Raw genomic sequence first — 10,340 nt, 5'->3', positions numbered from 1 at the left:
AAATCTCAACTTTGGATGACCGTGTTCAGAATTAACCACTCAAGTTCAAAAGTTGTTTTTTTTTCTTTTTTTTTTTTTGCGAAAATTAGTTTAAAAAAAAAACAAAAACGTATTCTTAAGAGATGATTATCTCAATAAAGTTAAGATTTTTTTATTTTTAGTGAGTAATTCTGCGAGAACAGAATCAGTTGTAGGACCCATTCGTCCATGTTGGGTTTGTTTGTTAGCCCCTGCGTCGGTGCTGGCTTCCTGGTTTCGTCACAGTTGCATATCCCGCCCCCAAACACAATGTCGCTCTGTGATTGGTCCGAACCACTACGGCCGTTATCTGTGGGATCGCGACAAGATGTATTCTCGGGAGTTTGTGAAATCCCAAATACCGTGAGAATTCATCTTGCGAGAGCAAGGTTACTGTGTATGGAACAAATGAAGAAATAAGACATATTAAAGATTAACCATGAAAGGAAATCATATTTCAACAAGAATATTGTTAAAAATGAACTTTATTATAACAGCACCGCTTTATCTGGATCAAATACATTTTCTATATTTTTTGGGGGGGAAAGACAACATTCTTCTTTACAAAATTATGCATTTGTTATTGCAACATTTCAACTTATCTTGAATAAAGGCAACTCTCATTCCTATGCATGTAGTGGTAACTAAGTTTAATTGGCGTTAGGATTATGAGGTCCTTGGGAAACTCTCCCCTCTAGTGATCTGAACATTTTTGAGAGAGACTACATGGCTGTGACTTCTACCTCATCTTCCACCAAAATGTTGCCAACTATTTCAAAGTCGAGGGCTCTCCAGTTGAACACGTTGCCGGGGGTGAAGTTTGAGTCTTCCTCGTAGCGTTGGATCTCACTCGGAGAGATGACGTAGTCCCACATGTGAAGTCGAGAGATCATGCCGACGAAGGACTGGGTGGCGTCGAAGCCTCCCCCGTAAGTGTCCTGCTCCTGGCCCAGGATGGTGATGGGCTTGCCGCCGATGGGCTGCCCCGAGTGGATAAACCTCTTGATGGTGGGTTTGCCATCTACCCACAACTGGGCGATGCCATTTTCAGAGCTCCAGGTGGAGCACATGGTGTGCCAGGTGTTTGGAGGGAAAGAGAGAGCCAAGAAGTCGGTGCCACCGTCCCGAGCGTGCATCCTGATGACGTCGACCGTGTTTATCTTGAAGAGCACAAAATCATTCATGACCCCCGGCGTGGATATAGAGAAGAGGGCGTAGTTCCTGGTGAGATCTGTAACGAATCTGAGCAGATATGCCACAGCTTGGCGGTAGGACTAGGAAGTAATACAACTGAATTTTTAAAATAAAATTTAAAAGGACAATTGCACTTCATATTGACTGTGAAACTGAACAAAGAATTACGTTGTGTAGGCTATTTAATTATACCACATGATGCCTTAAAGTAGCACTAAGGAACTTTTCAAATATTGACTTAAAACTAGTTGAATGGTACCTTTTCTATGGCCTGAGGGGGTCTGTGTCATTTTTACTGGCACTAAGCAACTTTGAGGAGGATGGTAGGAACACTGCCACACAAAAAAATAACTACAAATGTGCTGACTGCTTTATGGCATACGTCAGTTCCTTTCGTTACAAAGACGGAAGTCAGTTTGAACATCGACGCATGATTACTGCTTTCCTGGCTGAATCTGAAAAACATCTGAAAAGTTGTCTGAGGAGACCAAAAAACCCCAACAAAAAACGGGAAGCTACCCGGATAAAAAGACAGTCAAAGATAAACATTGGCCCGGCTTTCACTCACTGACGTGGACTCAAAAACGATGCAATGCGCGTGTCCTCATGGGAAATGTGGTCTTCCTTCAGGCATAACATTAACGCTTTTGTCCATATGGCGCCGCCATAATCAAATTGAAAGTTCCTTAGTGTTGCTTTAAACTCTCTAGGCTAGTTAAATGCGAACGCAGCATGAGACACACCCTAGACAAGCTAAAAATTAGCATCAATGACGCAGTGTTAATTTTAGCTCTTTTAAAACAACCATTAGCAGCATCCAAAGTGCTATACATAAAGTGTTCTGTAAATAACTATAATGGGTTTGTTTTTTTTAACAGAGTAGTCCGTGTATTTTATTTAGTGCACACATCTGGTTTAGCACCATTTGTGCATAATGTAGCTTGTTAGCTGCCTGTACGTTGAAGTTTGCCACAGAGCTTTGACAAATCATAATTATATTCCCCAGTGAAAGGTATGTTTCTGAAACAATTAAAAACACAGTAAACAAAAAATACTAAAACATAGCCAAGTATCATGCCGAGTTGAAAGCCAAAAAAAAAAAAGCTCTAAGCAACCATTTAATTTGATGTAATTAAATCTGCAAAAAATGACTATTACTGCAGCTCACTGAGTTTTTTGAGTTTGATGCTCCATGCATATCCCTGTCTGAATTATACTGCCCCCAGGTGGCCAAGACAAACATCAGAAGGTGCTGCACAATTACAATGAATTGTGATGCACTATTCAATTCTTTACATTCTATTTACGTTTTAGTTCTCATACTCAATCTAGTGAATGTATGCAAAGCCGAGGGCTCCTGGTTACCTGAGACAGACCGTCACTGCACTCAAGGACGTTTTGGTTGTCATCAGTTTCACATGATCTTTGGCAGTCTCCCTCGGGAAGACGAGGACTTTGCCAGAAAGATCTGAACACACATGTAGAAGGCACTTTTTTTTTTTTTTTTTTCTTGATTGCTAAGCCACACTTTTGTGTGCGCTTGTGACGCACACAATTTCTTACCTTTGGTTTCTGCACAACATGATGCAAGCATCACCATGAGAACAAAGAGTTTCTCCATCTGGAAGGAAACCAGTATTGCATCATTGTGCTATGCAACCAAATGTGAAATGTGTTGAATACTTCTACATTTTGCGGGGTTTATATATTTTTCTGAAATAAAATAAAGCAAACCAGTTTGCCGGCAGAGGTAACATCTTACCTTGTCTTGACTGTGCAGCTTTGAGTAGACAGATGAGCTTGCTTTTAACAGTATTTAAACGTGATCTTGTTTATGTAATGGATATGGATTTTGTACTGCTGGACTCTTGAGTAAACAAAAGGGGAAAGTTTTTAAATTGTGCAACATAATGGCCTCAGCTCACCCAGGATCCAGTGAGCTTCTACACAAAATGGATGTCACGAGTCACGACTGATGCATTGTCAACAAAACACTAAATGGGATAATCATTTTACTTTTGGACTTCAAAGAAACAGATCTTCATAGATACTAAACTTTGTGAATTTGTGCAATTTCCTATTTGTTATAGTTTATGCAGACTTCTTTGTACAAAGTCAATAGCCAGTCCAGCAGTGAAATCAATATGGCACTATTTTTTTTTATTTTTTTTATGTAGACTTTGACCAGGTAAGATGAGAACATTTAATTTATGAAGCGCTGACCTGGTCAAAAGGCAGCCACAGACCAGGTGCAATTACAGATCAAATTTGACAAATGTTTGAGAGAATGAAAGGTTAGGGCTCTATTGATGTCACCATTTTTACCTTATGTTCAAACATCCAGACTCAACCTCCTTCAATGCAGCTGTTACAGAGAAACAGTTGTAGTTTGGGGTAAAAAAAATCAACTCTGAATTTAGGTTTAGATTAAGAGTGTTCAACCTGCTTCGGGGGGAAGAAAAAATAAAAAAAAATCGTCTGCTCATGTCAATGCTTAAAGGGATACTTATTTAGCCATTTTTGGCAGTCAAACAATACGTTGTCTAATTTGATACTTTAATGTTTCATGTACAATTAGTACCTTTTAAAACACATTTTGCAACTTTGTCACCTGAAAATGACATCACAAGGGCTCAGGCAACCAATCACAGCTCAGCTTGTGAATGTCACATGACCAAACCTAGATAACAGGTGAGCCGTGATTGGTTACCTGAGCCCTTGTGAGGTCAGTTTCAGTCAACAGCAAGCTGCAAAATGTTTTTTTAAAAAGGTACCAATTTTACATGGAAAAAAAAAAAATAATAATAATAATTCTTGCTATAATGGGCTAAATAGGTGAAGTATCCCTTTAAGAGACAAGACTTTCATGGTCAACAAGCTAGCGATAAGCTTGTTAAATTTGTGGTTTTGAACATGGCAAAGATTTTTTTTGGGGGGGGGCAGAGCAGTTAGCAATCCCTAGAATGTTGCACCCCAATCAGTTGAATTAAAGAGCCATCACATGTACACAGAATGTTAAAGACATGATAATATTAAAGGCTAAGTTTAATTAGTCAGACCCAAAACATTTCAGAATTTCTACTTTACAGAATACATCAATGTGATTTCATGCTTCTAGACGACCTCATCTTCCACCAAAACTTTACCAGTGATTTCAAAGTCAAGCGCTCTCCAGTTGAACACGGTCCCAGGGGTAAAGTTTGTGTCCCGCTCGTAGCGTCGGATCTCATACGGAGAGAGGACGTAGTCCCACATGTGAAGTCGTGAGATCATGCCGATGAAGGATTGAGACACGTCGAAGCCGCCCCCAAATTTGTCCTGCTCCTGGCCCAGGACGACGCTAGGCTTGCCGCTGATGGGCTGCCCTGAGTGGATGAACCTCTTGATGGTGGGTTTGCCGTCCAACCACAACTGGGAGATGCCATTTACAGAGTTCCAGGTGACGCACAAGGTGTGCCAGGAGTTGGCAGGAAAGGACAGAGACAGAAAGTCGGTGCCGCCATTTCGAGCATGAATTCTGATGGTGTTGTCCTGTTTGAGCTTGAAGATCACAAAGTCATTGCTGATTGTCGGTGTGGCCAGAGAGAATAGGACATAGTTCCTGCTGAGATCTGTAAGAAATCTGAATGGACATGCCAGGTGAGGTTTGGGTGGAAGCAACTTAGACAAATTACACCTCCATTGTGCGAAGTCACAGTAGCAGAATTGCTACGTACTACTGGAAAATTTAGTACTTGGGTGCAAGTCAACCCTAAGATTTTCTTGGCAATTATGTTGTATGTCTCCCCATTAGTCTAAACACGGCATTCTTAATATTGTGTTTGTGAAATTCACCTACCTTTATCCATCTCAGAGGCAACCATGTTGCCACTTAATCATCTGGAAATTACACCAGTTGCTCAGGTAACAACCAATCATAGCTCACCCGTTTTGAGTTCAGTCATGTGACATGCAAAAGCTGAGCTGTGATTGGTTAGCTGAGCAACTGTGGTGTCACTTCCTGTTAACATGTAGCAAAATGGCCACCCTGTGAGATGGATAAAAATGGGTGATAATGCCGTTCTATTCCACAACAATATCGATCAGAATACCATGTTTAGGAGGAGTGGGCTGAGCCACTAACAATATAATACAATGGTTACCTGAGACAGACCGTCACTGCACTGAAAGACGTTTTGGGCGTCTTCAGTTCCACATGATCTTTTGCAGTCGCCCCCGGGAAAACAAAGACTTTGCCTGAAAGATCTGCAAAAATCAAATCACCAATAAAGACTAAGACATCTCTACAGTAGAGTTAAATAACACAGTTCAAGGGGTAATGTCATCATTTTATATAGAAGAGGTTCTCAAATTGAAATCATACCAACTGTATGCGCACAACATGATGATGCAAGCATCATCATGAGAACCAAGAGTTTCTCCATCTGAAATTGAAAGTTAGCGTTGCATCATTGCACCAAACACATGAATTGTGCTCATTAAACAACAGGGACTCACCACTCCAAGCCACGTCTGATATTCGACAATAGTCAGTTTTGGTAAGGGGAGACAGAGCACTTTAATACAAACACATTGGTGAGACAACAAGGCACACCTGGACAAGACACGGTTGGAGCTGATTGGTTGACACAAGGGGAGCAGGGCTGAGAAAAGGTGGAGACAAACACTTAAGAAGACAGGAAAACAAAGCAAAAATAAATCACAAGACACGAAACTGAAATGATATTAGCAGTCGTTACCAGTGATGTCCAACCTTTTTTCTCCTAGGGCCACATACACATCAATAGAAGCACGCTGGCTTGACATTCTTACACTATAGTTATTAGACATGTCACATGCTAGTAAAACCATGAGATCAAGGAATAACTTTTGACACACACACACACACACACACACCTTTCAATCTGCCCAACACTCACCAACCCCCACCACCACCACCGCTTTAAGAACATTTGTCGTATAGAAATCATGTTTTTCGGGCCGGTTTTGCACAAAAGTGCCGCCAGCTGGCCGAAGTGTGCTGCGTCTACCTCAAGAACTACATTACCCATCATGCTCCACAATGACGTAGTAAAGAGGCTTCAAGATGGTGCTCGAAAGTACTATGGTTTGGTAAGAATGGTAAAACATGTTTGAATTTAATCTCTAATGCAGTTTTATGCAAGGAGAAAAATAGATGACTTGACATATTGTTTAATCCTCTTTACTTTGGCTTTCATACGAAAAGTATTCTGTCTAGATAAATATTGTGTTTTGGACTTTCCTGAGTCACTCTTCCAACGCTAGCACAGCAAGCTACAAGATGTTTTTGCATCATTGACTAGAATGGCAAACAGACGATTTTTTTTTATTAACGATAGCTATGGAATACTGTTTTCCTCTATTTATTGGTCCACGTTTGGTAAAAAAAAAAAAAAAAAAAAGACTATTTTAAAGCAACAACATAAGCATTAACTAGTGTTCTTGTCAAAGCGTCTGTTGTTGCAGATAACATCTTAATTTTTGAGCAACAGAGTCCCCACTAAAGACGCGTTTCCCCATGGATCATGCTTTTTGCTTTAAAAAAAAAAAAAACACACAAAAAACCATAATGCTTGTGTATTTGTGCTCGAAAGGACACTTATTCTGACCGCTTTCATCTAAAAACTGCTTCAAACATCAAACCGTATGTAGGGATGGAAGAATGTTGATTTGTTGTGATTGTATTGTATTGACGTTAATGTTTTGTTTTTTGTGTTTCTGTAAAGCGCTTTGTGACAGTTCAGGCTGTTTGAAAGCGCTATATAAATAAACTTGAGCTGAGTTGAGCTGAGCTTGTTCAGAGATGCCACTATTTAGTACATTGGCATGTTTTAATTTTTTTTTATGGTTTGTTATTCATAGTTTGTGGCACTTTTACAGGTTAAACTGTCAATATACTTTTTGACAAGGGTGTAAAATACTTGCATTTTATTGTGTTTGTTTGTAGGTGGGGAAAAAAGAAATTCGGTAACATCATTGGCTAGTATTATATGTGCTGGCATGTTTCCTAATTTGAATTGCCATTTTGTTTGCTTGCAGTGTGGACAACAGTGAGTACATGCGCAATGGAGATTTTCTGCCCACCAGGCTGCAGGCTCAGCAGGACGCTGTTAATATCGTTTGTCACTCCAAGACTCGCAGCAACCCCGAAAACAACGTGGGCCTCATTACCATGGCAAAGTGAGCGACACTTAAGCTGAATGGGCCTTCTTTTTTTATTTCAAATTGAAACAAGTGTTTATTTTTGTCCTGTACAGCAACTGTGAAGTACTGACGACGTTGACTCCTGACACAGGGAGGATATTGTCAAAGCTGCATGCCGTGCAGCCCTGTGGAAACATCAGCTTTTGTACCGGCATCAGGGTAGCACATGTGAGTTTTTCATTCAATAGTGTTCCGATCTAAGCCAGTGATCTCCATCCACCAGTCTCCAGGCCATTTGATACCAGGCTGCTGCATGTGAGGATATAATGTAACAATATTTGCAGGCATATATTCTTTACCTTTGTGAAAAATAATGGTGTCTTTTTGTAAGTATCATACTACCCCTAGTGGTCAAGGTGCACGCACCAGAAGGAGCATCTTCATGTCAGTAGGAATTGAAGTATAAAATCATGATGCACAATCCATTTTTTATTTAAAATGTAATTCTAAATTTTAAGATAATTATGCTCTTGTAACATTAAAATGTGCCAATTTGTGACACCTGGCGCCAAAATTCTTAGGTCCCATATGTTATATAGTGACTTGCTCAATAGGTCAGGTGATGCTTTTTTCCCCGTTTGTGCTCTTATTTTTTTTAAAATTCTTGTCTTTTTAGTTGGCATTGAAGCACAGACAAGGCAAAAATCACAAGATGCGTATCATCGCATTTGTTGGCAGTCCGGTGGAGGACAACGAGAAAGAGGTGAGCTATTTGCCTTAATGTCCAAGTTACTCATTTATTTATTCTTTTATTTTTTTTCCTTTCTCCTTAAGCTGGTCAAAATGGCAAAACGCCTGAAGAAAGAAAAAGTTAATGTGGATATCATCAACTTTGGAGAAGAGGTATTCACAATCACTTTTGACACAAACCCTCGCACCTGTGCGTTGTACCCTACATGCTGACTGTAATTGTTCTTGACAGGAGATGAACACCGAGAAGCTGACGGCCTTCATCAACACGCTGAACGGTAAAGAGGGCAGCGGCTCCCATCTGGTCACAGTGCCTCCGGGCCCCAGTCTGGCTGACGCTCTGCTGTCTTCGCCCATCCTCGCTGGGGAAGGAGGTGCCGTGTTGGGTCTGGGCGCCAGTGACTTTGAATTTGGAGTGGATCCCAGTGCAGACCCAGAACTGGCCCTAGTAAGAGAACAGCAGAAAAAGGGCCACAGTGTTTCACTGATTTTTCTATTATTTGTGGGACGATTTTGATAGGACATTTTAAGAATATTTTGACTTGAAAATGAAAAGTATGGCATTAAGAGAGGTTGCATTGAATTCAATTGAAGTACGCCTCACCGTCGTGATCTTGTAGGCTCTGAGAGTGTCGATGGAGGAGCAAAGACAAAGGCAAGAGGATGAAGCCCGCAGAGCCGCTGTCGCATCCGCTGCTGAAGCTGGCGTTCCCTCTCCCGTTGACGGTAAAATATAAAATCTAGCAAACAGAAATCACATAAGTTGACTTGAGTCAGATGTGTTTTTTTTTTTTTTTTAAGGACTTGTTTGTCTAAAACTACTGAGTAACTGTGGCTTTGTTTGACATTGAAGGTTACTCCCATTTTTTATTTTTTTTTGTGCACATAGCCAATACTCTTGCTCCTCCAATAATGTCAGCTTGGACAGACTCAAGACAATTTATTTTCAAGTGTCGTTTCTGCCTGTCGTAGAGTCCGATGATGCCCTCTTAAAGATGTCAGTTCCAAGTGCAGATTCTGCAGTGCCCGTGTTGCCAGATTTCAGCCGCATGACGGAGGACGAGCAGTTCGCTTATGCTCTGCAGATGTCCATGCAAGGATCAGCAGCAGGTGTGAACACTTTCATATTTTTAAATCACTTAAGTGTCATTAGCGCATCACATAAAATGGAACCACCAAAGTTAAACACAATCCAGTCAATGTCAGTGTTGTTTGGATGTATGTAACTAAACTGCCCATTGAGGTCAATTATGATTGGATTCATTTTATCCAGTCAGCACATTTCTATTCTGTTGTAGAGTTTGGTGCTGAAGATATGGACACTGGTGCTGACATGGACTCTGGTGAGACCAAGGTAAATGTTTAATTTTGACATTTTATTTTTTTTAAATAACGATGTTGACTTGCATTTTGTTTGAACCCGTGTGCTATCTAATCTGCGTTCAGGATGAAGAAGACTACGATGTGATGCGGGATCCGGAGTTCCTTCAGAGCGTCCTGGAGAACCTTCCCGGCGTAGACCCCAACAACGAGGCCATCCGTAACGCCATGGGTTCCCTGGCCTCACAGGCTGGTCCTAAACCCGACTCCAAAAAGAACGAGGAGAAAAAGAAATGATAAAGTAGATCAAGGGAAGAGTTTGTGATAGGATGGGTTAAACAACACCGTGGTCATGTTTTGCGTTTGTTTGCTGTCTGAATGTTACCACTTGCCATTCCAATTAATTTCTTTCCACTTTTTTTTTTTTTCTCCAAATGCCAAGCAAATTTGTTTGAATCTTTTGTAAACGCATCTTGTCAATGACAATGCTTAATAAATTTACACAATCCTAATGGAACATTGTTTTGTATTATTTGTTACTTTTTTATTTTGTATATTTACAACACTGTTGCAAATATCTGTAATTTACTCGTCACATCTCTGCAGCTGAATTGTAGTTATCTGTAAATGACAGAGGAAAATATGTTGCAGAGATCTTAAATGCTAATCGTGGCTACAAAAGATTTAGTTCCGATGTGAAATGTTTTTGACGAGTAAAAAGTGAATTACAGATCTGCAATATAATGTATGTTCAGAGAGAAAAAGTCAACAATTCTAAACTAAAACTCAACTGCTTGTACTTCGTTACTTCCTACCACTGACCAATTGATATAAGCACTGTTGAGCAGAAAATATAACTGATAACCTAGCAAACATTGTAACACGACTTTACA

The 10,340-nt window shown here is 40.3% G+C and overlaps 3 protein-coding genes across 6 annotated transcripts; 1 reads left to right on the top strand and 2 right to left on the bottom strand.

Annotated features, from left to right (window-relative positions):
* Nucleotides 1–485: 485 nt before the first annotated feature.
* LOC144022932 (serum amyloid P-component-like) lies at nt 486–3,083 on the bottom strand. The gene is made up of 4 exons (XM_077528144.1): nt 2,975–3,083; nt 2,776–2,833; nt 2,578–2,680; nt 486–1,260 (listed from the first exon to the last, which is right to left on the bottom strand). The coding sequence occupies exons 2-4, from the start codon at nt 2,831–2,833 to the stop codon at nt 741–743; spliced, it is 681 nt and encodes a 226-aa protein (XP_077384270.1). The 5' UTR covers nt 2,975–3,083; the 3' UTR covers nt 486–740.
* A 1,156-nt stretch (nt 3,084–4,239) lies between these two features.
* Nucleotides 4,240–6,033, bottom strand: LOC144022633 (C-reactive protein-like). Of its 2 annotated transcripts, none has more exons than XM_077527598.1 (5): nt 5,952–6,033; nt 5,710–5,855; nt 5,576–5,636; nt 5,355–5,457; nt 4,240–4,834 (listed from the first exon to the last, which is right to left on the bottom strand). In XM_077527598.1, the coding sequence occupies exons 1-5, from the start codon at nt 6,016–6,018 to the stop codon at nt 4,327–4,329; spliced, it is 885 nt and encodes a 294-aa protein (XP_077383724.1). In that variant the 5' UTR covers nt 6,019–6,033; the 3' UTR covers nt 4,240–4,326. The 2 variants fall into 2 exon arrangements, with proteins under 2 accessions (XP_077383724.1, XP_077383723.1); XM_077527597.1 differs by having other exon boundaries at nt 5,710–5,878; nt 5,966–6,033.
* Nucleotides 6,034–6,179: 146 nt separating this feature from the next.
* On the top strand, nt 6,180–9,959 carry LOC144022632 (26S proteasome non-ATPase regulatory subunit 4-like). 3 transcript variants are annotated; one of them, XM_077527594.1, is made up of 10 exons: nt 6,180–6,324; nt 7,273–7,413; nt 7,491–7,605; nt 8,054–8,140; nt 8,212–8,280; nt 8,360–8,575; nt 8,748–8,853; nt 9,142–9,237; nt 9,426–9,481; nt 9,574–9,959. In XM_077527594.1, exons 1-10 carry the CDS (start codon nt 6,299–6,301, stop codon nt 9,742–9,744), a joined length of 1,083 nt encoding a protein of 360 aa, XP_077383720.1. In that variant the 5' UTR covers nt 6,180–6,298; the 3' UTR covers nt 9,745–9,959. The 3 variants fall into 3 exon arrangements, with proteins under 3 accessions (XP_077383720.1, XP_077383719.1, XP_077383721.1); XM_077527593.1 differs by having other exon boundaries at nt 9,100–9,237; XM_077527595.1 differs by having other exon boundaries at nt 6,232–6,333; nt 9,100–9,237.
* The last annotated feature ends 381 nt before the right edge of the window (nt 9,960–10,340 follow it).

This window comes from Festucalex cinctus, chromosome 7 (assembly GCF_051991245.1).
Source record: "Festucalex cinctus isolate MCC-2025b chromosome 7, RoL_Fcin_1.0, whole genome shotgun sequence".
Taxonomy (NCBI): Eukaryota; Metazoa; Chordata; class Actinopteri; order Syngnathiformes; family Syngnathidae; genus Festucalex; species Festucalex cinctus.
This window is presented reverse-complemented; position numbering and strand designations above follow the sequence as displayed.

Bases quoted from the DNA above. Each gene is read 5' to 3' on its own strand.
- LOC144022932 (XM_077528144.1), bottom strand. From the start codon at position 2,833: ATGGAGAAACTCTTTGTTCTCATGGTGATGCTTGCATCATGTTGTGCA. The intron at 2,681-2,775 runs GTAAGAAATTGT...ATGTGTGTTCAG, and splicing joins ATGTTGTGCAGAAACCAAAG to ATCTTTCTGGCAAAGTCCTC. The intron at 1,261-2,577 runs GTAACCAGGAGC...ATATCTGCTCAG, and splicing joins GCAGTGACGGTCTGTCTCAG to ATTCGTTACAGATCTCACCA.
- LOC144022633 (XM_077527597.1), bottom strand. From the start codon at position 6,018: ATGTCAAGCCAGCGTGCTTCTATTGATGTGTATGTGGCCCTAGGAGAA. The intron at 5,879-5,965 runs GTTGGACATCAC...TGTCTTCTTAAG, and splicing joins GTGGCCCTAGGAGAAAAAAG to TGTTTGTCTCCACCTTTTCT. The intron at 4,835-5,354 runs GTAACCATTGTA...ATGTCCATTCAG, and splicing joins GCAGTGACGGTCTGTCTCAG to ATTTCTTACAGATCTCAGCA.
- LOC144022632 (XM_077527593.1), top strand. From the start codon at position 6,299: ATGGTGCTCGAAAGTACTATGGTTTG. The intron at 8,141-8,211 runs GTGAGCTATTTG...TTTCTCCTTAAG, and splicing joins TGGAGGACAACGAGAAAGAG to CTGGTCAAAATGGCAAAACG. The intron at 9,238-9,425 runs GTGTGAACACTT...ATTCTGTTGTAG, and splicing joins CATGCAAGGATCAGCAGCAG to AGTTTGGTGCTGAAGATATG.